The sequence below is a fragment of the Grosmannia clavigera genome (assembly GCF_000143105.1).
Source record: "Grosmannia clavigera kw1407 unplaced genomic scaffold GCSC_179, whole genome shotgun sequence".
In the NCBI taxonomy this organism is placed as follows: Eukaryota; Fungi; Ascomycota; class Sordariomycetes; order Ophiostomatales; family Ophiostomataceae; genus Leptographium; species Leptographium clavigerum.
The window spans coordinates 471,160-497,448 of NW_014040759.1; the positions used below are offsets into that span (position 1 = coordinate 471,160).

Consider the following 26,289-nt stretch of genomic DNA (forward strand, 5'->3'; position numbering starts at 1 on the left):
AGCACTTGCGCTGGTGAGGTAGCGGATACCTTGTATGGCTTGGACAGCCGCCACGTTCCGACGTATCTTAGTAAAAAAAAAAATTGATTCTGGCAGCCAATTCTGTGCAGATTCTTCCCACTTCAACGAGCAGCGACAAGATGTTGCGACACGCAGGCAGGAAGACGGTGCCGGCAACGATGCGGACGACGATGCGGACGGCGATGGCAGCGGCCGGACGACGACGGTTTGCCTCGCTGGCCCAGGTGCCGATGGAAGCAGGCGGCAAGCTGCACGGGTTCACGGTGTTGCGGACGAAGCACGTGGCGGAGCTGGAGCTGACGGCGGTGCAGCTGCAGCACGACAAGACGGGGGCAGAGCACCTGCACATTGCACGGGAGGACAGCAACAACGTGTTCTCGATCGGGTTCAGGACGAACCCGCCAGACGACACGGGCGTGCCGCACATCCTGGAGCACACGACACTCTGCGGCAGCGAACAATATCCGATCCGCGACCCATTCTTCAAGATGCTGCCGCGGACGTTGTCCAATTTTATGAATGCCTTTACGGCGTCGGACCACACGTTCTACCCGTTTGCCACGACCAACGCGCAAGACTACCGCAACCTGATGTCGGTCTACATGGACGCAACGCTGCATCCGCTGCTGAAGGAGACAGACTTTGCGCAGGAAGGCTGGCGGATCGGGCCCGAGGACGGCGTGGACGGCGCGGCCGGAAAGCTGGTGTTCAAGGGGGTGGTGTACAACGAGATGAAAGGCCAGATGTCGGACGCAGGTTACTTGTTCTACATCCGGTTCCAGGACCACATCTTCCCGGCGATCCACAATTCGGGCGGCGACCCGGCCAAGATCACGGACCTGACGCACGCGCAGCTGCGGGCCTTTCACGCGGCACACTACCACCCGAGCAACGCGAAGCTGTTCACGTACGGCGACATGCCGCTGGCCGAGCACCTCCAGGCGCTCGACGCACGGCTGCAGGTGTTTGGACAGGTGTCACGTGACACCGAAATACGGCGGCCGATCGACCTGCGAGCAGCGGGCAACAGCTCGCGCACGGTGGTAGTCACGGGGCCGACAGACCCGCTGGCAGACGCGAACCGGCAGTTCAAGACGTCGGTGTCGTGGACGCTGGGCGAGACGGGGGACGTGGTCGAGTCGTTTGCGCTGTCGCTGGTGGCGGCGCTGCTGACCGACGGCTACGGCTCGCCGCTGTACCGGGGGCTGATCGAGTCAGGCCTGGGCACGGACTGGAGCGCCAACACGGGCTACGACGGGTCGGGAGCCGTCGGCATCTTTTCAGTCGGGCTGACGGGCGTGCAAGAAGCGGACGTGGCGCGCGTGGGCGAGACGGTCGACACAGTCTTGCAGGCGGTACGGGCGCGCGGATTTGAGCGGGCCAAGATCGACGGGTACCTGCACCAGCTGGAGCTCGGGCTCAAGCACAAGACGGCCAACTTTGGGGTGTCGCTGCTGCAGCGGCTCAAGCCGCAGTGGTTTGCGGGCGTGGACCCGTTTGCGTCGCTGGCGTGGAACGACACGATCGCCGCCTTTGAGGCGCGGCTGGCCGAGGGTGGCTATCTCGAGGGCCTGATGGACCGCTATCTTCTGGGCCAGAACCGGCTGACGTTTACGATGGCACCGTCGGCTGCGTACGGCGACGAGCTGGCGCGCGAGGAGGAGGCGCGGCTGGCAGTGAAGATCGGGGCGGTCGAGAGCGAGCAGGCAACGGCAGCGGCTGCCCGGGAGCAGCTCGTAGCCCGCGAGGCCGTCTTGCTGGCCGAGCAGACACGAGCCAGCACCGAAGATCTGAGCTGTCTGCCGACAGTGCACGTGACCGACATTCCGCGACAAAAGAGTGCGACCAGCGGCGTTGTCGTGCGGGACAGTCGCCAGGCCCAAGCCGACGTGCAGTGGTGTGAGGCGCCGACCAACGGGCTGACGTACCTGCGAGCGATCAACGAGCTGCGCGGCCTGCCGGACGAGCTGCGGCCGTTGGTGCCGCTGTTTGCCGACGCCGTCATGCGGCTGGGCACGCCGGCCCTGGCGACCGAGCAGCTCGAGGACGCCATCAAGCTGACGACCGGCGGCCTCTCGGTCGGCTACCACGCGGCCGCGCTGCCCGGTGACGTCCAGACAGCCCGCGAAGGGCTCGTGCTGGGCGGCACCGCCCTCGACCGCAACGTGCCGGCCATGCTGGCTCTGTTGCGCGCCCTCGTGCTCGAGACCGACTTTGACAGCGCCGCCGCCGAGCAGCAGGTACGCCAGCTGCTGCAGGCCGCCGCCGACGGCGTCGTCAACGACATCGCCTCGTCCGGCCACGCGTTTGCGCGCCGTCGCGCCGAGGCTGGCCTCACACCCGCGGCCCGTCTGCGCGAGCAGGTCAGCGGCCTCGAACAGGTCCGTCTCGTCGGCGCCCTCGCTGCTCGCCCTGACCGCCCTGGCCAGCTCGCCGACGTGCTCGCCCGCCTCAAGGCCATCCAGCAGATTGCCCTGCGGTCGGGCGGCCCGGCTGGCGGACATCTACGCGTTGCGGTCACGTGCGGCGCCGAAAGCGCACGGACCAACGAGACCGCCTTGGGCGACTTTTTGTCGACTTTGCCGACAGCCCCTGATTCGGCCTCGTCGCTCTCGGCTGCCTCTTCTCCTTCCACACCCTCCTCCTCCTTCTTTCCCCTCCCCTATCAGGTCTCGTATGGGGCGCTCGTGCTGCCGACCGTCGCCTACACGGCCACCGAGGGCGCTGCCCTGCAGGTGCTGGCGCAGCTGCTGACGCACAAGCACCTGCACCACGAGATCCGCGAGAAGGGCGGTGCCTACGGCGGCGGCGCGTATGCGCAGCCGCTCGAGGGCGTCTTCGGGTTCTACTCGTACCGCGACCCGAACCCGGCCGGCAGCCTGGCGACGATGCGCAACGCTGGACGATGGGCGGCCGAGCGGACGTGGACATCACGTGACCTCGAGGAAGCCAAGCTGTCCGTCTTCCAATCCGTCGACGCGCCCCGATCGGTCAACGAAGAGGGCATGGGCCGGTTTCTGTACGGCATCACCGACACCATGCGTCAGGCCCGCCGTGAACAGCTGCTCGACGTCGGCCCCGACGACGTGCGTGCCGCCGCCCAGCGCTTCCTCGTCGACGAGCTCGCCCACGGCGCCGACCGCACCGCCTTCCTCGGACCGCCGCAGGACTGGGCCTCGGCCGAGACCGGCTGGGCCGTCGAGGAGATGCAGGCCGTGCAGGCCGTGCAGGCAGGGGAGGCCTAGAACTCACACTGCCTCTCCATGTATATATCACTCACCACACTCTGTATAACAGCATCACGAAAGAAGAAAAGCTGATGATACCCTCTGGACCGGTGTTGTGTCTATCGTTGTTTCTCTTGTCTCTTTCTTGTCTCCTACTTCCCCCTTTCTCCTCCTCTCCTCTCCTCCTCCCTCCCGCGCTCGGATATGATACGTCTTACTGCCACCTCAATGGCTTCGAGACCACTAAATGCGCAAGAAGAAATCATGGCCCATCGTCTCCCCTGGGGTGAGCCCAACCGCTCAAACCGAGGAGACGGGCCGTCCAGTCTTTCAGAACCGGCATTTTCCTCAGCTTTGGAGTGTTGGACTAACGCACCGGATACATAACATAATTATCTTCCCTTTCCGTCCCGTCTCCTGCTCGTACTCGTTTGCTTCTTGTCTCGTGTCCGGCCCGTCACCCGAGTTGCTGTCTTGCGACTGTGTCAGATGGCCATCCCGCGCCCAAAGGCCAGACCGCCAGAGCACCAACCAGCAGACACCACTGTCCATGCAAGGTCCTGTGCAATCGGCTTTCTGCACCCGTCCTCCTACCGGCTGGTGGGCCAGGCCGTGCAGAAGCCGCTTCTAGACTACCTCGTACGCATATTATCAGATATATCCGAGGAACCTCCCCACATCGGTCCCCCTCTACTCCGTGCTGCTCCGTACTCGTAGTCCGTCACTCGCATCGAGATGTGCACAAGAAAAACTGCCGCAAAGACGTCTTGCACTGCCTCTCGACGCTCGACAGGTGTTCCCAGACGAAATGCTACCCACCCGTGCTTCCGGTCTCCCTATTCGCCCTCTTGTCCATAGCGCAATCAGACAGGTCAAATTGCGGTCAACGAGCTCGACTCGGGCGAGCCGGCCCACTCTTACGAAATTTTCGTCCTGGCCGTCTTCCCTCTTCTGCCTCCATGGAAAGCTGCATCGCCGATTCGCCCCACTCTGTCAGCGCTTTTTCCCTTTACCTAAATTTTATTTCTTTTCTTTTTGCCGCGCTCCCGTTGGCTCCTTCCCCCAGGTGCGGTGACAATGCTCGTACGGAGCACTAGTGCGCCCCCGTTACGTTATCAGCACGCTTACAATGGGAAAAACCCCCAACCCCACCTCCCACAACAGGGTTTGGTCTTTTTCCCATGTAGTCGCTGCCTGTCTTCCATTTTCTTTCTAGCATCCATCTCGCCTTTCTCACTTCTGCTCTTTTCTCCCAACTCATCGTATCTGCCATCCTTCTCGGCCATCATTTGCGCTCGAAAAGACTAAAGTAGGTTGCTCTGTTCCTCTTCAATCGCTTTCCGTCCATCGCCTTTGGCCAGGGCGCGCAAACCGCGTCGCATACCGATTTTTTCTTGTTTTCCATCTTTTTTTCCTCTTTTTCTTTCCTCTTTTCACTCTCCTAACTCCTACATCTAATCTCTCTTCCGCCCTTTTGTCCGTCCCTCTTTTCTCCGCCATCCCGCTAACACAAACAGCAAGCTCCAGCTTACCCACTACGGCTTCCACGGCCATCTACTTCTTCGCACTCCAAAATTCCGGCAATCGCCAAAACTTCCACACCCTCAACTCCATACCTCCTCCTGCTCTCCCCCGACCTCACGCCCTCTGCTAAGCCGCATACCACACACTCGCCTTCCTTCGATCCGTGCTTGCACAATCACCCCCTATTCTCACCACCTCCCCCGGTTTACGTGCCCAACCAGCTGCCGCATAGGACGAGTTCTGCGGTTCTTCCTCTCGCCGAGGAAGAGTCGAGGAGGCCTCGTCAGACCGATTCAGGTTCTGTCTGCTATATCTTTCGCCCACCATAATACGCCGTCAGTCGTGCAGCTCAGAACCTCATTTGCCCTTGCCGGCTGTGGAATCACAAACAAAGCTCTTTGAGAACGATTCGCTAGTTCTCCTCGCCCAACACCAGCAACTCCTGCTCCCTTCGCTCTTCTGCCTGTCCTTGGATATGGTTATGGCAACAGCCATCTTCGATCGTGTCGCCCCCGTTACATTTAATCATAATAGTAACGTTGGCTTCCTCAAGAAGAGCTTTCATCATGGCGCAACGCAGTGCCAGTCTACTGCCAAGCAACTGATTGGCAATGCTCTCCGCCACCGCGTGGAGACCATTGACCATGAATTCTGTGAGCCTGGCGACGAGGACACCTTTTTCGTCGCCGACCTCGGCGAGGTCTACCGCCAGCAGCTCCGCTGGAAGATGAATCTTCCCCGCGTCAGGCCCTTCTATGGTCAGTTCCTGCCACTGTGCATAACAGAGAAAAAGCTTGGCTGCGTGCTGACATGAGGATGCACAGCCGTCAAGTGCAACCCCGATCCCAAGGTGCTCCAGCTCCTGGCCGGGCTCGGCAACGGGTTCGACTGCGCCTCCAAGGCCGAGATCGAGCAGGTGCTCAACATGGGCGTGGACCCGTCGCGCATCATCTATGCGCAGCCCTGTAAGACGAACTCGTATGTCCGCTACGTCGCCGCCCACGGCGTCCGCCAGATGACCTTTGACAACGCCGACGAGCTCCGCAAGATTGCCAGGTTGTTTCCCGACGCCGAGCTCTTCCTGCGCATCCTCACCGACGACAGCTCGTCGCTGTGCCGTCTCAGCCTCAAGTTCGGCGCCTCGCTCGACACCACCGACAGCCTGCTGGCCCTGGCCCGTGAGCTCGGGCTCAACGTTGTCGGCGTGTCCTTTCACGTCGGCTCTGGTGCGTCAGACCCGAGCGCCTTCCTCAAGGCCGTCCAGGACGCCCACTCGGTCTTTCTTCAGGCGGCCGAGTACGGCTACAGCCTCAAGACGCTCGATGTTGGCGGTGGCTTTTGCAGCGACGCCACCTTTGAGGCCATGGCCGAGGTGCTGCGCAATGCGCTGGATGAGTACTTCCCTGCCCACCGCGGCGTGTCCATCATTGCCGAACCCGGCCGCTACTTTGTGTCGTCGGCCTTTACCATTGCCTGCAATGTCATCGCCCGGCGCACGGTTGAGAACCCGCCGCAGCAGCAGCAGCGGGAGGATGCAGTGGACGGCATTGTCGCGCCGGCGGACCCGACGTATATGCTGTACGTCAACGACGGTCTGTACGGCAACTTTAGCAGCATCATGTTCGACCACCAGCATCCCGAGGCCAAGGTGCTGCAGACGGGATCGCGGTTTCTGTACGACAGCGAGACGGCGAATGCGGTAGCGCCCACGAGCGGCCTGGAGTATTCCATCTGGGGTCCGACGTGTGACGGAATTGACCGGATCACGGAGAGCATCCGGTTTGGCCACACGCTCGACGTGGGCGACTGGCTGTACTTTGAAGACATGGGTGCGTATACGCGCTGCTCGGCCACGCGCTTCAACGGCTTCTCGGACAACCACGAGATCATCTATGTGTGCAGTGAGCCGGGTGCGCGTGCTCTGATTGGGATGCATAGCACGTGACCTTTTTCTTCGATGCGGCTTGGATTGGGATGCCTCTATCTTTCCCTCTCAGATGGAACTGTTACTTTCGTTCTGTCTCGAGCAGCTTCTGCCGAGAGAGCCCTAGCTTAGATATGAATAGAGACAAAAAGCCTCTGTGATAGCAGAGATTGGTCCTCACTGGAAGTCTTGGTGTGGTGCTGTGATCACTGGCAAGTCTTGCATGTCTGCTAGCGTGGATATGGTAATGGTCAGTTGTATATGTAACGTAGCTCGACTGTAAGTCTGCGTGTCTGTCCGTCTGACTGGTCCTTTTTGTCCTTGCGTTTAGCCGCCCTAGAGATCTTCGTCGGTCATGTCCACGTCGTCGCTGTCGTCGTCGTCGTCGTCGTCGTCGTCGTCATCGTCGTCGTCTTCCTCACCGTCCTCATCTTCTTCCTCGTCTTCCTCATCGTCCTCATCCTCGTCCTCCTTGTCGTCGTCGTCGCCGGCCAAGCCGTAGTCGTCGTAAAAGTCCGACAGCTTCTTGACCTCGGTCTTGTAGCCCATGTCCTTGAACGCGTTTTGAATAGGCTGTTCGGTCAGCTTCCACCCAAAGACACATCTCCACGCACACCACTCCCACTCACCTCTTGCAACAAGGGCGCACACGTCACCACCACATTGCTGGAGCCCGGCCGGAAGACAGGCAGGACGAGATCGCGCAGCACCTCGCGGATCATGTCGTGGGTGACGTCGCGGGCAGCCGCCCGCATGACCCGGGCGCTCCAGCCGGCGTCCAGGCCGCGCACGACGCCCGTCACGTAGTTTTGCTGAGCGGCCAGGCCCATGGTCGCCTGCTCGTCCGCGAGGCCCATGACGATGCCGCTGACGGCTCCCTGCACCAGGTGCTTGTCCAGCGGCTGGCGGCCGTCAGCCAGCGCCTCGACGGCATCGCGTGCTGCCGCCACCGCCTTGCTCGCGTCCGGCGACCGGTACACGCGGAACTGCAGATACCCGCCGTCGACTTCCCGGCTGAAGCTCGTGCCGTAGGCCAGCCCGTTGCCGCGCACCGCGTTCCAGAGCGGCCCCTCTACTGCTTCCAGGTAGCCCAGAGCCACCAGGACGGCCGGCAGTCGCGCGTCCGCAAACGACCGCAGTCCCGTCGTCGTCGAGATGCTGTACGATGAGTCCAGCGTCGTCATCGGCAGGATCAAGGCCCCCACGCCGCCCGGCTGTCGGCCCTCCGCGCTCGCTCGCGAGTACGGTGCCACGATCGGCACCATCTCGTCCGCCAAAACCTCCATCCCGTCTGTCAGCACATCCCAGGCGGCCACGGCCGGCGCCGATGCTCCCGCCTCCAGCTTGCCCACGTCTGCCGTCACGAGCACCCGCATGTTCCGGAACGCAAACAGCGCCCGTCGCAGCTCCTCAAACCAGCCCACTACCGTCTCCGGCTCCGTCTGTAGCAGCTTCTTGATCCGGCGCAGGTACACTGCCCGCACCAGCGTCCGCTTCGCTGCCGGACACGAGTCTGCCACCGTGTGGATCGCCAGCTCTACCTCCGACGCCATCAGCCGACCGGACCGCTTGTTCTCTGGGATGTCTGCCAGCGCCTTGGCCACGCCTGCCCTCAGTCGCTGTGGATCAAAGACGGAGTCGAACATCAGCGTCCGCAGCCACCGGATGATCGCGGTGTACTTGTGCGGCTCCACCTGGAATTGCAGCACAATGCTCTCGGCGTCGCCCAGCCCCCCGCCCGATTTGAACACGTAGCTGATCGTGTCCTTTTCCAGCTCCTTGACCACGTCCTCAAACTCGATTCGCTGCCCGTCCCGCATCACCGGGCTGTTGAAGAACTGGTCGCTGAGCAGCGAGAGCAGCGGCTTCAGCCGTGTCGGCACTCCGGCCGCGCTGACGTGCACCACGATCCGCACAAAGTTGGATGGCACGTCCTCGAACTGCAGGAACAGTGGCGTCTTGCCTGGCACCGCCGCGTCGATCGTCTTCTGTGCCGCGTTGTCCAGCACGCCGAGGCTTCTCGCCTTGCCGGCGCGTGCTGTCTGCGACTCGATGAAGTGAATCGACTCCGTCCCTGGCACCTCCCACTTGTCGATCACCGCTTCTGGGATCGGCATGTCATTGTTCTTCTTTGCCTCGTCCAACCGTTCCTCCAGCTTCTTCAGGCCCTCAGGACCCAGCTCCTTGCGTCTCTTCGCCAGCCGCTCCTTCTCGGCTGTCTTGAGCTTCTTCGCCAGCGCCTTGGACGGCTTGCCCAAGATCGACACGTGGTGGGCGTCTGCGATCCACTTCTTCAGGAACGCCCGCCACTGCTCCTCGCTCCAGCTCTCGAGCACGTCGTACTCGCGCAAGTCCTTCAGGTCGGCCAGCGTCGAGCCGTCGCGCTCGCCAAAGAGAAAGTCCGTGATGATGTTGGTCGAGTAGAAGCTCTCGGAGCTCTCGGCCTGCGAGTTGACCTGTCGCCTCTCCCGGCTGATGCACTCGCGCAGGTACGGCACGTCGAGCGGCTTGTCGGCCACCTCCTTGAGCAGCGAGATCAGGCGCTGCTCCACAAACTCGAGCTTCTCCGTCGCCACGCCCGTTGGCTGGAACCAGATCAGGCAGTTCGGCCGCGACTCCCACAAATAGCTGATCGAGCTGGCCAGCTCCTCCTTCTCCACAATCACGTTCTCCAGCACCGACGCGGACGAGCCGCAGAGGTATGCCAGCAGCACGTTTAGCGCCGATGTCGCCACCACGTCGTTGCAGTTGGGTCCAAAGTAGCCGACCATGACCTCGCCCATGGACTCGTCGTCCTCCGGGAACTCGACCGTGTCGACGACCGTCTTCTCGAGCGCCGGCGGCTGCGCCGAGTCGATCCACGGCCGTTGGAAGGGCGAGTCCAGCGGCGGGATGCTGTCCTGGATGCTGTCCTCGAACCGATCCAGGATGCTGATCAGGGCCGCCTGGTCGACCTCGCCGACAACGATGACGGCCAGATTGCGCGGCTGGTACATGGCCTTGTGGAACTGACGGATGCGGTCCGCCGTGAGAACGCGCAGCGCCTCGACCATGCCGCCGGTCTCGTAGCGGAACCCGACGGTCTCGGGGTAGAGCAGGCGGCGGGCGCGGATGTCCATCAGCTCGGCGCTGCTCGACTGCAGCCCCTGCATCTCCGAGTAGACCACACCGGCATCGTTGCCCTTGCCGTTGATGTGGTGAACCTCGGTGATGCAGGCGTCATCCGTGATGGTCGGCAGGATCAGGTGCTCCAGGTACACGGGCAGGATCTGGGCGAAGCCATCCCAGCCGGCCGTCTCGAGCGTGTAGGCGGTGTGGTCGACGGCCGTCCAGGCGTTGGTGCCCGAGTAGGCCCGCGAGGCCAGCTTGTCCAGCAGGCCCTTGTACTGGTAGCTGCGCGAGCCCATGAAGACGAGGTGCTCCAGCGTGTGCGGCGCGCCCGAGTCGTCAAAGATCTCGGTGGCCAGGGTGAAGTAGCCGTTGATCTTGGGCCCCTTGCGGTTGGCCACGACGACGTGCATCCCGCTGCGCTGCGAGACATACTGGGTGATCTTGGTAGGTGCATAGCTCGTCTCGAAGCTCTGGATTTCGCGGAAATGGCTGGCAGGCGCCATCTTGCTCTTGGGATCGGATGCTGTCTGAGACAGGGTCGCCACGAAACGGACTTGCGGTCTGGCGCTGGTCAACAACAAAACCATCAAAAGCGGGTGGGGAAGCGCGAGGACGGCTCATTTATGACGCAGGCCAGTTTCCGGTACCGCCACCTCATCTGACGTGTGCAGCTGGAAGCCTGGGAGGGCCTGGCCGCTGGTCGCTGGCCGCTGGTCGCTGGCCGTTGGTCGCTGGCCGCTGGCCACCTGTGGCCAGACAATGCCATGCCGGCCTGACCGCCACCGTCGAATAGAGCACCGGCGAGACAGCCGCAGCACATCCTGCGTCCATCCACACCTGCTTACATACCTCGTTATCGTGCCTGCAGCACAGCAGCCACGGACAACCGCTTGAGCGAGCCGTGTGCCAGCACCCCGGACACAGGACCGATACAGGGCTCTCGTCGTGTCTGCGGTCGTCGACGTTAGCCTCCGTTTCACTTTCATTGGCACCGTCGCATCTCCTGTCGAGTCGGGTCATTGCCGCTGCTCGTCGGCTGCAGCCCGTAAGCAGCGTGCCGTGTGCCCGCTGACGCCACAGGCACGCGCCTCAGCAGACCCCAATCAGAGCTGCGACTGTGCTGTGACATGCACGACCTGTACTCGTACGCATGCTCGTACGCGCAGTGTCGTCTCCGTCTCGGTTTCCTTCATGTTCACCGTCGCTCGTTTTGGTGTGGACAACTCACATTCAGCTCACCCAGCCGGGACCGCGATGGCAGACTGAACAGTCACGGGTTCCGGGTTCCTGCAGTAGGATCAAATAGAGGCCGAGCACGTGCAGGTAGGGTGACTTGGCTGCTTTCAGGTTGCGAGAGCTGCGGATCAGGAGAGAAGTCCTTTTGCTGCGTTGTTCAGAGAGATTCTCTTAGCGCCAAGTTGCCGGCACTTTCTGGCAAAACAAACCCCGCTGCTGGTCGGCCGTGCCTTCCCTGCGCGCTACCAGTGGATGCCCGCTAAAGGCAGGACTACCACCGTCTTCACTGGGTTGCATACATACTGTACTGTCTTATGTAGTAATACGATAAGATATTCACAAGCTTCAAAACCCGCCACATCTGTCCTCTCTCATAGCGATGCGCCCGGCGCCACAACCACCTCTGTCCTCGCCATAGCAGACTGGCACAGCTGCCTAGACACACTTGTCTTCTCTCGCTCTCGCCCATGGCCGTGCCGTCGGATGTCGTCGGCCAGGCTCTGGTCGGCTTCTCTCTCAATGGCCTCTTCCCAGAAGACGATGTCTCCTCCATTGCGCTCACGCCGGAGAGGCTTCCAGCAGCGATCCAGGTCCTGACCGAGGCCAAGGCCAAACTCGAGGTTCGCTTGGTGATCCATGAATCACATCGATCGCATCGGCTGCTAACTAGGCTGCGCTTTTGCAGGGCGAAATTCACGAAATCGTCCAAGAGACTGCCGACGACCTCCGTTCCTGGGTCACCAATGCCAAGGCGCTCCAGGTCGACATTGCACGCCGCAAACTACTCGCAGGCGACATTCTCATTCGCGCCGATGCGCCCAAGACAGACGAGCAAGCCATTGAGGAGGCCGAGGCCAGGGCGCTCTTCCTGACCAACGAACTCAACTACAATCTGCAGGTCCGATATTTGCTTGAGGCCATCCGCAGCGTGAACCAGCTGCTGGACCAGGTTGAGCAGGCGGCCGAAGAGCGCCGCATCCTGGATGCGCTACACCTGTTGGAGAGTACGACTAAACCGAGAGCCTTCCTGGATGGGTGCGTTCCTGTGGGCTAGTTAACTGATGCTTCTCAGAATCATGGACTGCGCTGGACGCCATGCCTGTTAGCAAGACGTGTCGCGCCATGCGGCTACTGGATCTGCGGGCCTTTGAGCTCAAGTCGGACGTCCACAAGGTGTTCGACCACGTCTGGGGCGCCTTGGTGCACGTCGATGCGGAGAACGGCACGCTGACCGTTCTCGAAACGCGACAAGACGAACCTATGAGCCTCTCGAACGCGGTCATCGGACTGATGGCTTACAAGGAGGTCGACGGCCGCATGACGCAGCTCTGGCACGAGCTGGACAAGGCTGTTGTTGCGCCACGAACCGACCTGTCGACGTCTTCACGGCCAGGTATCTATGTTGATGACGTAAGCCATATGGTTTGCCACCTGGAAATACAATGAGACTACTGACAGCGCATGAGAGCAGGTTGCACTGGGAATTCGAGGACAGGCAGGCGAGGGTATCGAGGCGTTATTTACGGACTTGGATCAGATATTCGCCTTCCTCGCACTCAGGCTGCCGTCTGACCTGGTTCAGTCCATCTCCTCGGTGATGATGCCAGAGTTGGTGTCGCGCATCGTGGATGTCTGGCTGGCGTCTGCAGTACCGACATCACTCGACAAGATGGCTGCTTTTGAGGACACGATCCGAGCGGCTGAGGCGTTTTGCTCGCGTCTTGCGAAGCTTCAGTACTCCGGCTTTGGAAGGCTTCAGGAATGGATCGAGAACGCGCCCCGTGTTTGGCTGTCAAAACGAAGAGAGACCGCTCTGGACTCGGTGCGCAAAAAGATTGCCGGGGGGCTCGGCACACCTCACGAGGTGGAGAGGGTGGAGAAGCAGATGGTGTCGCGATCGGAAGGTAAGGAGCTGGCAGCAAACGGGCCCTCTACGGCGACAGACCAAGCGGCCGACTGGGACGCGGCATGGACGGACGACGAAGAAGAAACACAGGATTCAGAGCCGAAGACGCAGGCAGGCAGCTCCGCGGACGACGGGGCCGATGCATGGGGTGCCTGGGGTGATGACGATGAGGCTGTCGAGGCTCCCGAAGCCGACGCAGCTCCCGAGTTAGAGACAGAGACACACGATGATGAAGACGATGCAGCCGATGCGTGGGGCTGGGGTGAGGAGGACACCAATGTGGAGGAAACGGAGGTGCAGCAGCAGCCAGCAGTGGCCGAACAGATGTCGGCAGCGACAACGGCAGCGACAGAACCGACAACACGGGAATTGATCATGAAGGAAAAGTATCACATAACAGCCATGCCGGAACCAGTGCTGGCCATGATCACATCGATCCTAGAGGACGGGGCTGTGCTGCTGTCCGAAGGGTAAGAACTGGACCTCTCGCGAGCGTTGTTTGGGAGTGTTGTCTGACAAGGGACAGATATGAGAACAGTCCTGTTGCAACGGCTGCAGCCGGTCTCTTCAGCCTTCCGACCATGGCGCTGGCCATGTTCCGAGCCGTCTCGCCCTTCTACTATGCCCTGGACGTGGGTGGAAGCATGTGAGTGGAGATGTATATGGACGGGGAGCCGTGGCACACCAAAGAGTGGCAATGTTAACGAGACCTCCCTCTCCCTCACAGGTACCTATACAACGACGCGATGTATCTGGCGGAGAAGCTGGGCGAGCTGGCGACGGCGTGGAAGATGCGGCCGGACCTGGACGGACGAGCGCAGGCGATGCTGCGGCTGGACGGCGAGGTGGCCAAGCTGCAGGCGTTTGCGAGCCGGGCGTACGGGCGGGAGCTTGCGATCCAGAAGACAGTGCTGCGGGATCTGCTGGGCGGCGATCAGAACGTGTTGGCGCAGCAGCAGCAGCGACGGCGACGAAGCGGCGGTGACGACGGGGACGGAGACGACGAGGAGCCGGCCGACCACGTCGACGCGGCCGTGGCGCGGGTACGGTCGATGGCAGCAGCCTGGAACGGCATCCTGGCGCCGTCCGTCTGGTTCCAGGCTGTGGCTGCTCTCGTCGAGGCCGTGGCGGCCAAGCTGATCGCGGACGTGCTGGACATGACGGCCATCAGCCAGGACGAGGCCTTTAGCCTGGCCAGCCTGATGGCCCGGGTGACCGAGTTGGACGACCTCTTTGGGGGCGAGCCCACATCCACCCCCCTCACGGCTCAATACGTCCCGTCGTGGCTTCGGATGCAGTACCTGTCCGAGGTCCTGCAGTCAAACCTGCCCGAGGTCCGCTACCTCTGGATGGACAGCGAGCTCAGCCTGTACTTCTCGGCCGACGAGGTCGTCGACCTGGTCCGGCTCAGCTTCGAGGACAACGCCAAGGCGCGCGAGGTGGTGCGCGAGATTGCGCAGAACCCGCATCCGGTGGAGGTGTAGTGTACTCCGTAGCGTACGGAGTATGTCGTATGCGCATATGCATATATCATGCATGCATGTAAACGCCAACCAATTAATTGCTTATATGAATCCCTTCAATGACATGCCATCCTTTTCGTCCTCTGCAATACGCATCAACAGCAAGCACAGAGAGCTGAGACTAGAGAACCCCTTGCGCATACGGCTCCAAGAAACCCAGCAACCACAATTTTCCGTCCTTCTGCACCAACCAGCCGGCATCACGCCTTGTTGCTGCTGCTGTTGGCCGCGGCTTCGGCTTCGGTCTCGGCCACCTCAGCCGCCATCCGAGCCTTGGCCGCCTCAGCCAGAAAGGCTTCCTCGATGGCCTGACGACGCCGCACCACGCGCTGCCAGCGCTCAGCCCAGGCGCGCACGACCAGCGGCGACGATGCCGCCGCCCACGGCTCCACGGCCTCGGCCACCCGCTGGAACAGCTTCTGCATCGCACGCATGTCGGCCGTCTCAGCAGTTCGAGCAGCTGCTGCCTCGGCCGTGGCCGTCACGAGCGCCGCCTCGGCCGTCTCCACCCGCAACGCTGCCTCAGCCGCTGCTGCTGCTGCTGCTGTCGTCCCGTCGTCGTTGGTGCTGCCGTCGTCCACGTCCATGCCGTCGGTCGTCTTGCCACCCACACTAACTGCAGCCACTGCAAGCGATCCCGGGTTCTGCTGCTGCTCCCGGGCTGCATCCACGGCTGCATATGCCGCCACCACGGTCGCGCTGGCTGCTTGCGACGTCACCACCACCTGACGCATCCGTCGCGTCACCTTGGCGACCGTGTTGAAGACCAGCTCGGCCACAAAGGCCTGCGAAAGTCGAGGTGCCGTCTCGGCCGTCTCGGCCTTGTCAGCCTCTTCCTCCTTCTTGTCTAGCGCCCACTTCACCACCGTCTCCGGCGACAGGATCGCATAGTTGAGCAGCTTCTCCGTGATCGACACCGCAATGCCCGGGTGCGCCGCCCAAAACGTCATCACCGCCTCGAGGATCTGGCTGCGCGCAGCCTCCGATGCTGCTCCCGCGTCCAGGAACCGATCCTTGGTCCGCTCAATGCACGCGAGCACGTGCGACAGCGACTTGGAGCCCACCCAGAGCACCGCTGTCGTGAACACGTCCATCGATGCCACCAGTGGCTCGTCCCGTCCACTGTCCAGCGCCAGGTCTTGGATCCGCCCAATCACCGTCTGTACCTCCTCGTCCGGAGCCTTGCGCTTCAGCAGAGCAGCCAGCTCGCGGCCCTCGGCAGCAAAGGGGGTGTCTGTCGGTTAGCAGAGTAAAGAGAGAAAAAGAAAACCGAGAAAATATCGAAAAGAACACACCATCGGTCTGAAACTTGAATGCGGGCACATCCTTCTCCGTCTCCGGCTTGATCAGCTCCTTATACGGTTCCGGCAGCGTGTTTTTGATCCGCTGCGCAAAGCTCAGCCGAATCTCCTTGTCGATCGCCCCGAGAATGAACGCCTTGTGCGGATGGATGTCTGGCAGCGCCACATCGTCCACCCATTCGGCCCACTTCCACGTGAAGCCAAAGTTGCTCAGATGGTGCGAGAACCAGTCGACGAACCGGCCGACCAGCTCGAGGTCCATTCGGTGACTGTGCCGGTACAGATACCGGATCGCCCGCCCGAGACTCGGCGCGATCGCCGCCGGCGCAATCTTGCACGCCTCCGCCAACACTGCGTGGTAGTAGACCAGCTTGTGCTCCGGCATCGGCAGCTGCAGCAGCTGTGAGAACACCGCGTCCACTGCCACGTCCTCAGGCTTCCACGTCGTCGCCGTCTCCAGCTCGCGCAGCCGGTCAAACGGCGTCGCCCGCTTGACAAACGTCTCGTCTGCAAAGTAGCAGTCCACGTCGATCAAAAACCGCGCCGTCACGTTGCGGTTGAAGTGCATCACGTTGATCGTGTCCAGAACGCTGTCGCGGATCAGCGATGCCGCCACACTCGTCACCGCCGGCACCGACTGCGGCAGCCCGCTTGCACCTGCTCCTGCTGCCCCGGCTCCATATACCGAAAAGTACACCTCCGGAAACAGCGGCCGCGGCCCTGCCACCACCGTCGCCGGCACCGCAATCTCCGGCAGCGTGTGCTTCTCCGACTCGTCCAGCTTCGACTGCAGCTCCACGTCCTCCAGCGGTAGCTTCCACGGCCGCGGCAGACATGCCAGCGGCCACCCGCTCGCCGCCTCCGCCTGCAGCTGCTTCTGCAGCAGCGCCAACAGGCTCTCGGCCGGCGGCGGCGCGTCCTCGTCCTCTTCGTCCTCGTCGTTGTCGTCGACCGCTGCCTCATCCCCGCCCATCGCCACGTCCCCATTGCCGCTCTTGCTCGTCGTCCCCGTTGTCGCCCGTCCTGACTTGGCAATCAGCCGCCCGTGCAGATACGGATCCATCAGCTTCTGCAGCGCGTGCGGCTCCGACGCAATCACGTCCGTCTTCTCCATCAGGTCTGCCGCCTGCTGCTGCCACTCCTGACCCGGTGCCGCCGCCATGATGTACGGGATCGTCAACAAGATAATCTTGACCAGCTCCGTGCCGATCACGTCGTCCGAGCTGGCCGTCTGTAGATCCACTGCCCGTTCAAACAGCATGTCCAACAGCGGGAACACTCCGTCCCCCTGCAGACACGTCTGCAGACATGCCAGCAGCCGCAGGTGCAGCTTCACCTCGCGCCATTGTCCGGCCGCGATCGCCTCCTCCGTCGCGCCCGCCACGTGCCGCAGTACCTCCAGCACGATCGCCGGCTTCAGCGTGTTGACCACCAGCAGCACCGCCGCCACAAATGGCGTCTTCAGCGGCTGCTCCCGCACCAGCTGGCACGCCAGCTGCACAAAGCCCTCCCGCACGTGCGCGTCGTCGTCGTTGTCCGCAACCAGTCGCGCCACCGTCACCGCGTCGTCGTGCCACCGCCGCAGCGGCGACTCCGCCAGCGTGAGCAGCTGTCGCCGGATCCGCAGTGGCGCCGGCACGTCCTGTCGCCGACGTTGATTTCGGTAGTCGTTGTCGTCGTCTGCTCACATCAGGGACAACAACGTCAGCATCCAAACCTCAATCCTGCCCATCTCGTCCTGCTCACCTACCTCTGAAACGGCGCTTGCGGTAGCTGTTGTGATACCCGCCGCCACCGCCACCTCCTCCTCTGCGCTCATAGTCGGCCATCGCGTCGGGGAGCAGTTCGTCTGGTCGCCCGGATCAAGCTCAACTTCAGACTGCCTCTTTGTCAATCTGCACGTTCCCGCGTCCTTGCTGTGACTTTGTTTGAATGCAGCAATGTGCAGCTTTAATTTCGTAGCTGCAGTATGATTGCGTTGAAATAATACAGCAGGCTCCGAGCAGGGGCAGAAGAAATGACAATGCAGCAGACACGAGCTGCCAAAATGCAACACGCGAAAAAAGATGGGATATCAAAACGGCTAGCGTACCGCTACTATTCTGCCTGGTATTTTAGGCTCCGCCTCCTGCAAAGGCTTAGTGTACTTCGTAGTTACGGAGTACCTACAGGATAACAGACGGCTTTTTAATTAGCTGCAGGGCAAAATAGTACTGCATACGTCTTTGCAATGAGAATTAAGCTTTATATTGACCATGCGTATTGGGGAAAAGGCAATGAGATTGGCAGGTTTTTCTCGGCTCTCGTCAAATCGTAACGGTCCAAAAGCATCTCGTCAGTTTTTAATACGTATTCAAAAGATAAGTCCCGAAGTCTTTCCTTGTCTGCCGCCGCCCTTTTTCCCCTTCTAGAGTGTGAGGCACGAACTCCAATTCACATCTACTACTCGAGTACGCACGCACGCACAATAGCTCGTCTTTCCATCATCGTTATTGTCTTTTTACATGTGCCTCAGCCCTTTCTCCTCTTACCTTATTCTCCCAAAAACCCGATAGTCATCCTCTTTTCTTCCCTCCTTCCCGTAAGAAAAATAAAATCGAAAAGTAAATGAAACCCCTAGCTACCATGATGCATGGTGACCTCTTTATCCACTGACAGCGCCATCCCGCAGGGTAAAGAGGTCCAGCCCGTCTAATGCATCAAGCCTCTGAACTTCTCGTAGAGAAGCGACAGTAGAGGTTCGAAGACGAAGTGAAAAGGTAACGATAACGAAACGATAAAACATGAGGGCAACCGATACGAAATGTATAGCTAGTCTGAAACAACAGCCATCGCAAGTCATAATGCAGAACTGAAATCTAATAAGGAACACGCAAAAAAGCCCAACCCCCCGTCTGCTTGAAGCATACCAGCCCACAGTCTTGTCATGTAAGGGTGGCAGCGAAATGGCACCCCCAATGGCCGTATCAGCGAGCGGCATGGACGCATCAACATCGACTCCTTCCAAAAAGAAGCCCACACGCCAGCTGGAGGCCAGATCCAATCACAGAAATTCGTGGGACTCTCGTCTTAAGAAGTCATATATCGCATGCAGTCGAAGCGTTCTGCGGGATGGATTGCATCGCCATGCTTTGCAAAATCACCCCAGCTCCATTTCGCATGCAATTCATCCAACTCATGACTTTCGTAGAATGGTGAGATTTGTCGCCCTCGTGCCATCCCCGTCCTGCTAGCTCGCGGGCCGGATGAAGGAGGTGGGACGATAGATTGCTCGACTGTCGACATCAAAGGTGGGTCGGTGTAGCGATGTCTTGTTTTTTCCCCTGCCGGTTGCATGTAGAAATAGAAGGGATGTGCCGCTGCTACCGCCGCTCGTACTTCTGCTTCTGCGTCTGATTTGCGGGCAAAGGGAAAGCCCGGGGCAGGTGGCCCCGAGCTCAGTCGAGCTTAGCAATCATCTCCTGCTTCGCCATGGGCTTAAAGTTGTCGATATCTAGTCCTTGCGCCTGCAGAACAGGTCGCATGTGTGGGGGGACCAGCTTCTGGTTGAGATTTGGTGCGATAGATAACTCTAAATAAGTAGTAGAAAGTTAGCGGCTGTCAATATGTCCAATTGAAAGAACCTATTGTCAGCGTTCTTACCGTGGCGAGAGAAGTTGAATAGAGGCGGCAGGTCGCGGAGGGTGCCTGTCTGGTGTCTGGAGTCGGGCAGCTTCGTGTTCGGGTCACGAAGTTCGTCGAAGAACGGGTGGACCATGGCATCGACAGCAGCGAGGCGCTCCGTCGGCGTGTATTCAAGAAGGCGAGCAATCAGGTCAAGCGCATTGGCGTCGGCCTTCCGGAACACCTTGTTGAAAGGATGCGGTTTGATCTGGGGGAACTTGTGCTCCATATAGTTCGGGTTCATGGTCCGGATCTGCTCGCGCGTAGGTGTTCCCAGAATCTTGATGATCTCAACCAATTGGTCAATGCCGGATTCTCCAGGAAACAGGGGCTGTCCCAGCATAAGTTCTGCCATAACACAACCGGTCGACCAGACGTCTACCAACGACTATGCGTCAGCATACATGTATACAAGGTGATGCAAGGATGGCCTGCATCCCACCGGATGTAGTAACAGAACATACCGATTTTCGTGGTGTAATTTGTTGCACCGAATATCAGCTCAGGTGCCCGGTAATACCGGGAGCAGATGTACGACACATTGGGCTCGTTCTCGACGAGTATCTTGGCGCTGCCAAAATCGCACAGCTTAAGAATGCCCGTAGTCGGGTCAAGAAGGAGGTTTTGTGGCTTGATGTCACGGTGGCAGATGCCTTGCGAATGGATATAGGCTAGGGCGCGAAATAGCTGGTAGATGTAGAGCTTTACTTCCAGCAAGGGCATGGTCGTCTTCATCTTGTTGAAAAAACGAGAGGCTCGGTACACAGTTTCTGGCACAAATTCCTGCACCAGGTTAAGGTAGACTTCGTCTTTCTGTGAAAAAGGATCTTGTCAGTGATCAGTCCGACAAGACGAGAATAACGTATCGTAATGGGGCCAATTGCCCTGATGTAACGGGTCTTCCGTGGCTGCGGGCTATACGAGCGAAGCGAGGCAATGCAATGCAAGCAGGGACGACTCACACGTTCGCCGTTTGAGTAGTAAAAGGCCTTTAGTTGCACGATGTTTGGGTGCCGTACAATCCTCATAATTTGCAGCTCACGGTTCTAAAAAAGTTAGTCGCGAAGTTCTTCATGAAAGGGCCGACACGCTTCCAAACCAAAAGACAATTCATTAAGAACCGGTGTATGAGAGATTGAGCGGAAGGAAACTTGTATTGACCACTGGAACCATCGATAACGTACCTTGAATCTCTTGTCTTGGAGGACGCGCTTAATGGCAGCATCCTCGTTGGAAGGCGACAATTTCGTCTGAAAGACGACGCCAAAGGAACCATTGCCTACAATCTTGCATTGGGTGTATTGCAAATCCCTTGTTTCTCCGGTCACTCCATCCTGAACCTTTTCGTGGACGACCTCTGTACGGGCGAGAAGCAGAAGAGTTAGTAGCCGAGACGAATGAGGGATATGACGGAAGGAAAGCGGAAATTGGAGATCGTTCCGTCAATCAACTTTGGCTTCACTTACCCCCCATCCGCATGTTGCTGAACGCCGTTGGCCGGGTTTGCGCCATTTGTGCGAATGCGAATGCGGATACGCAGAAAAAAAATCGGTGTGTTGTTTCTATGGTGTCGCTACCGCGGGCTTGGGTACACAAAGCGTTGGGTTTGAGCAAGGCAAAAGCACAGGCTTGTGACGAGTAAAACAGCCGTGACGGGCAATAGGCCAGATGGATCAGCCAGATTTGCTGTAGTAAGTGCTGAGCTTTTTCGGCCTGTTGTGCCGTCCTATGCAACCAATTCAATTGCGACCCTTTCCCCGGTATAAATATTCTTTAATCGCCTTAATGTCGTTTGTGGTTGTAGAAACGAGTCGAGCAGTGATTGTGACTTTTGTTTTGTGTTTTGTCGATAATTGAGATGGGACAGTGGAGCAGTCGGAATGATCAGATGCGGTAGCCTTTAGTGGAATATCCCCTAGCGAGAAGGATGCCACAGTGTGGAGAGGGAAAAAGCTAGAGAGTTGAAAGTTCAGCGGGGGGCATAGCATTCGCAGAAGGCGCAGTCGGCTGATGGGCGAAGACTGTTGTATGGATGTGAGAGAGAGGGGGACAGCAGAACAACCGTGCAACAGCGATGCAAAATTCGAGGCTCGGGCAGGACTGCTCGAGAGGGTTGAGGTGGGAAGAAAGTAGAGGAAAAAAAGAAAGAGGAAAAGAAGAGTTTGTTAACGGGAGGGGGTGGGGAAAGACAGGATACTCCGCGTGCAGTGAGAGGATTTTGTGTGCGAAAGGCTACTAACTAGTCCACCAGGAATGTACTGGTATCTGGCTGCAGGAGAACGTGACCGCAATCAGGTGGGCGAAGGGTTGGGCGTCTGAAGGACAGTTTGAAGAGGTAAGAGGAAAAGAGTAGAAAGCCGGGGATAGCCCAAAAAAAAGCGGGCAACAGAGTTGACGATGGCGGGGGAGACGAAAAGATGGAAAGAGGGGGGTGAGGGAAGAAACACAGGACTTTTCTGAGAGGTAGGAATCTATTCTAACTGCATCTGATAGGTCGGCAGGCAGCAGCCGGAATATATGTTCGGTTGGACGACTTTGAGACTTCTTGACGGGAGTAGCACATACACTCGAAGAGGTACGAGTATAATATGGGTGGGGTTTGGTAGGCAGTGCGCAGTGCTGGGAGGGGGAGGTTATGGTGCTGGTAAGATACATAGACGCTGGAGGCGACAGACAGTGTCGTCGTGACCTCTTGATGCGTAGTGGGGAGGTGGAGCAAGGCGAAAAGCAATGTTGGTAATAGTGTTGTTTGCTGTGGCAGGGCGTTCCAGGGAAAGAGCAGACATCAGGGCGGGTGACCCCTGCTAGTAGCGGGGACCACAAGCACGTAGTGGATTACGCAGCACGCTAGCGTATATTATAACCGACTCTCGCAGGGAGCTGCCAGGGCGGCGGGTCACCACACTTGTGCTGGTTTGCTGGCAGGCCGGACCCTCTTCGTGCCTCGTGCACCAGCCCTCGGGCTCCAACAACTGGCCAGTTTGCTACCGAAACACCAGCTACAGGGCCACACATCAAGCACACGCAACTGTGCGCCCGCCACGGCGAGGTCAAACACCAGTTGTGTGTGCTAAGTGCTCTGTCCAGCCGAGACCGTTGGGGTTGCAGACGGGCGGGTCGGTAACAGACGAGGCCAGGCCCTGGTGGCTGGCAGGCCAAGCAATGGCGGGGGCGGCAGGGGGAGCTTTGGGAAGAGAGGGAACGTGCGGGAAGGTATGATGGAGGGGGAGAGAGGAGTGCGAACAATGGCAAAAGCGATGGCGAGCACGACTTACTCGGATAACTATGGTCCTCGGAGGGGAACGAGAAGGGCAGTGGTTCGGCAATGTCGACAGCTGCGAGCGTGAAGCGGTATAGGCCGTTCGAAGATGCTTCAGTGTCGATTGAACGGAGGGCCGAAGGTGATTTCGAATGGCTAGGATGCTCTTTGGAACATAGGCCAGGCTGTTCTAGAGCGAAGGTGCGAAAACGTGGCTAGTCTCGGGGCAGATGTCCGGGATGACTGGCCAGAAGGGCTGGGGCTCTGTTTGATCGAGGTGGGAAAGGAAGAGCAGGAGGGAGAAGTGCGAGGTGGGGACGTGAGGAAAGAGGCTAGAATAGATGACGTTCGTAAGACACTCCCGTACGTCGTAGTTTCGAGAGATGCCGCAGCCTTCTAATACGGTTCTGGAATGCCACGGGTTTCCGCTAGAGTGCTCGAAGCTTGAATCGACGAAAAGCAATGGAAGCGGGCTTGGCCGTTTGGAGTTGCAGTGAGTCAAGATTGAAGCGAAGCGTCAATCATTCGCCGTCTCGAAGCAGGCAGTTGCAGTGAAAAGATAGAAAGGAGAAAAAAAATAGGGAGGGGGCAAGGAAGCTAGGCAGACAGGCAGAGGGACCAGCAAATCTCGAGGCAGTGCGAGAGAGGCGGGCGGCAGGACAGCCTTTTTGTTTGTCTTTCCGTTTTATTAGGAGTACAAGAGCTTGCCAAAAAGCGAATCCAGCGCTCAACAATAGGTCGACCCACTTGTTTTTTGTAGAATCATGTGCCTCTTTTTGAGACGGGCCACGCGCTAATACTAAGACGGAAGCGGCAAACAAAAAAGGGGGAAGACTACGTATGGGCATTTAACCTGCTGAGCGACCCGACCGTTCATCGGTGGCGATGGGCTCACGCAGAGCCACACGGCTGCACAATGGTCAACAGATGTGAGCAGATAGACTCTTTGCGCTGTTCCTCGAACATCTGCAGGTCGATCGATTCCTGATCGCCAAGGGGGAGGATTGGGGGGCAGGCCAAAATGGGGAGAGCTAGAGATGAATCCAATCGATTATCTACATACGACATGAGAGGCTTGCCAAAATAAACGGGCTTTTGCGTCTCTGGACGGCCAACCAGCCAACCAGCCGGAGGTTGTCTTTGTTTGTGGGTAGCTGCTGTTGGAAAATGAGCTTAAATTGTTACAGCTCTCCTGCTTGCCAAAGGTCGACAGACAAGGAATCGAGGCACGTTGGTACGGAGTACGCCGTGCATGGCAAGATCACAGTGAGATATCTTCGCCCCCGTGTCGCACGAAACTAGCTGGGCAAAGAAAGGATGTTTTGCATTTTTCTGCACTAGCAGTGGAAGCTCTCCCAGACCAGGGCTTGCTGTTTCGCTTCTACAGCCTCTAGTCTTTCGTTTTTCCATGCGCCTCTTTCGTACCATCGAGCAGTCGAACTGCTTTCAAGCATGAAGAGCAAAAACGCCTCGTACTCGTATGTCCGTTACGCTAGGAGGACGCTACAACACAGGCGGTTGCCAGTGCCGGAGAAAAAAGGGCAAGGAGCGAAGAAAATGACAGGGTACTTACAATGGGCCAGGGAGGGTATTACGATCACATGCAGCAGCAAGCCCACCATTTCCGTTCGCAGCCAATCAGCGGCAGGGTAGAAGATTCTGGCGGCCTGTGTGGTACCTTGCCTTTGGTGGCCGAAGCTTTCCAGGGATCATTCTTTCTTTTTAGGAGGTCTCATGACCGCCGCTGGCCCGCGCTAGTCCGATCTATTTAGGGTGAAGATTGGGTCGGGAAAAACTACGAGTTGATATTCGTACTCCTCCGCTCGAGTACGCGTGCTGTTGGTAAGATCTCGTAGCTGGACAAACAGCAGAGACGTGGAATGAGCCGGGCAGCACAGAAAAAAGAGGGGGCCGAGCGGCGAGACTGAACCCCAATTTAGCGATTGGGTTGTAATACGCCATCGCGGGCAAAGGCAGCCGGGAACAGGTCACGAGCTGTCTGATTGATGCCGTTAAAACACTCTCTTTAAGCAATTGGCCGGCGTCATTGGTCCAGCAGGCAGAGAGGGGTGTGGGCTCAGACGGAAGGTTGTCTCAGACAAGGAAGTAAGGCCATCTGGCAGAAGGTATACCGTCAGCGACGGCAGAGCAGCAGGGAGAAAGAGGCAACGTAATGTTTCATTGGCGCGGCAGAGGGCAGTCGCGAAGTAGGCGGCGCTCATTGCTGCCACGTGAGCCAAGACTCCCAGTCAAGCAGGGACTCGTACTCCGTAATATGGCGGTAGACCTGCACTGCTGTCGTGACGGAGCTTTTTCCTTTCTTTTCCTTGGCTGAGGAGCACATGCAGGTCGTCTGCAGCCAGCATGCAGTGCGATACGACGTGCAAGGAGGGTCATGCCTTTACTTCTCTCGCCTCTCGTCCTTTCCCTTTCCTCTCGGGTGTGTGCTTGGACCGGTATGTAGCATACGACTGCAAGTGATCGTAAGCTGTCGGTAGTGCCAATAGCAGCTTGCCGTACATAGCACTCTATCGAAACTCTGTAGGATCATCGACTCTCCTCGCTTCTTAATAGCTCCTGCCTCACCAGCATGCGCGCGTGAGGAGAAAAGTGGGTCACTGCACAGCCCAGCGTTCCTGCCTCATTCCAGCACCACCCTATTTTTTGCATACTCGACGCGGATTAAAATTCGAAAAAAAAGTGAGAGGCGAACAGTCTTGCTGCCCAATAAGCGGGTGTTCCCATGCCGTGAAGCAAAGATCGGTCAGAGGTCTAGACGATGACGCCTCGCTCAACAAAATCGACCGTGGAAACAGTGGAAAGCTGGAAGGGAAAAACTGACGGTGAAGGAGTCCTTGAACGTGACTTGGAGGGGTTTCACACCGGCAGGCAGCCCATAGGGAGCCAGAAACTCCAACGGAGCATGCTCTACCTTGGGCTTTCCTTGGGCCACGTTGTCCCTTGGGTGGCTCTTGCCTCCTCTGAAAGGTGAAACAATCGCTGGGAAGCAATATATGGCGAGAGGTGCCCAGAGGTGCCCAACAACCATGTGATTTCGTACTTTTCCTTTTTTTCGATTCGCTCATCCGTTCTGTCCGCTGCCATTTGCCAACTTAAACTCTGCTCCTGCTACATGGTATGTAGCTAGGCCTTAGCTGAACTTCAACTTGCCTCACACCCTTCCGTGTGCGGAAAGGTGCCCTGTGGACTGGTCGGAGTGTTTTTATTTTATGTATTTTGCTGATGCTATTCTATTTTTGTACGAACAGGGTCTTCTTCCCTGACCAGTAAGAAGACTGTCATCGGTTGGCGCTGCTCTTCTCATCCAAACGGAGAACCCCGAAGTGTCACTCGCTACTAAGCCCCAACCATACGAGTACTTTGTTCCTCTGGTGCTGCGATTGCATGATCGCCTTTTGTTCCCCTGTCCCCCGTCAGCAGTCCTGGTCGATCGCCAGCCACGCATTCGATGAAACAGACAAAAACGAGAATAGCCTGCGTTATATCGATTCAAGGCCCCGATTGCTTCTCAGCCTGCAACTGCAGACATAGTAGCTCCACTCAGAGCCTTGCCTTTAGTTTTGTGTTTCAAGT

General features: G+C 58.7%; 6 protein-coding genes across 6 annotated transcripts; 3 read left to right on the forward strand and 3 right to left on the reverse strand.

Annotated features, from left to right (window-relative positions):
- Positions 1–251: 251 nt before the first annotated feature.
- On the forward strand, positions 252–3,266 carry CMQ_136 (pitrilysin family metalloprotease; the record flags this gene model as incomplete). The annotated part of the gene is made up of 1 exon (XM_014313758.1): positions 252–3,266. The coding sequence occupies one exon, from the start codon at positions 252–254 to the stop codon at positions 3,264–3,266; it is 3,015 nt and encodes a 1,004-aa protein (XP_014169233.1).
- A 1,981-nt stretch (positions 3,267–5,247) lies between these two features.
- On the forward strand, positions 5,248–6,717 carry CMQ_65 (ornithine decarboxylase; the record flags this gene model as incomplete). The annotated part of the gene is made up of 2 exons (XM_014314004.1): positions 5,248–5,530; positions 5,597–6,717. The coding sequence occupies 2 exons, from the start codon at positions 5,248–5,250 to the stop codon at positions 6,715–6,717; spliced, it is 1,404 nt and encodes a 467-aa protein (XP_014169479.1).
- Positions 6,718–7,032: 315 nt separating this feature from the next.
- CMQ_132 (zinc metalloprotease) lies at positions 7,033–10,827 on the reverse strand (the record flags this gene model as incomplete). Its single annotated transcript, XM_014313754.1, has 4 exons — positions 7,033–7,269; positions 7,326–10,368; positions 10,471–10,553; positions 10,657–10,827. 4 exons carry the CDS (start codon positions 10,825–10,827, stop codon positions 7,033–7,035), a joined length of 3,534 nt encoding a protein of 1,177 aa, XP_014169229.1.
- Positions 10,828–11,510: 683 nt separating this feature from the next.
- Positions 11,511–14,433, forward strand: CMQ_336 (centromere kinetochore protein; the record flags this gene model as incomplete). Its single annotated transcript, XM_014313709.1, has 7 exons — positions 11,511–11,663; positions 11,729–12,047; positions 12,116–12,453; positions 12,515–13,419; positions 13,488–13,595; positions 13,677–13,890; positions 14,050–14,433. 7 exons carry the CDS (start codon positions 11,511–11,513, stop codon positions 14,431–14,433), a joined length of 2,421 nt encoding a protein of 806 aa, XP_014169184.1.
- Positions 14,434–14,672: 239 nt separating this feature from the next.
- On the reverse strand, positions 14,673–17,602 carry CMQ_338 (cap-binding protein; the record flags this gene model as incomplete). The annotated part of the gene is made up of 4 exons (XM_014313711.1): positions 14,673–14,891; positions 15,084–15,706; positions 15,768–17,453; positions 17,524–17,602. 4 exons carry the CDS (start codon positions 17,600–17,602, stop codon positions 14,673–14,675), a joined length of 2,607 nt encoding a protein of 868 aa, XP_014169186.1.
- Positions 17,603–19,210: 1,608 nt separating this feature from the next.
- Positions 19,211–20,948, reverse strand: CMQ_63 (glycogen synthase kinase; the record flags this gene model as incomplete). The annotated part of the gene is made up of 6 exons (XM_014314002.1): positions 19,211–19,344; positions 19,416–19,814; positions 19,901–20,249; positions 20,399–20,482; positions 20,621–20,793; positions 20,903–20,948. 6 exons carry the CDS (start codon positions 20,946–20,948, stop codon positions 19,211–19,213), a joined length of 1,185 nt encoding a protein of 394 aa, XP_014169477.1.
- Between the last annotated feature and the right edge of the window lie 5,341 nt (positions 20,949–26,289).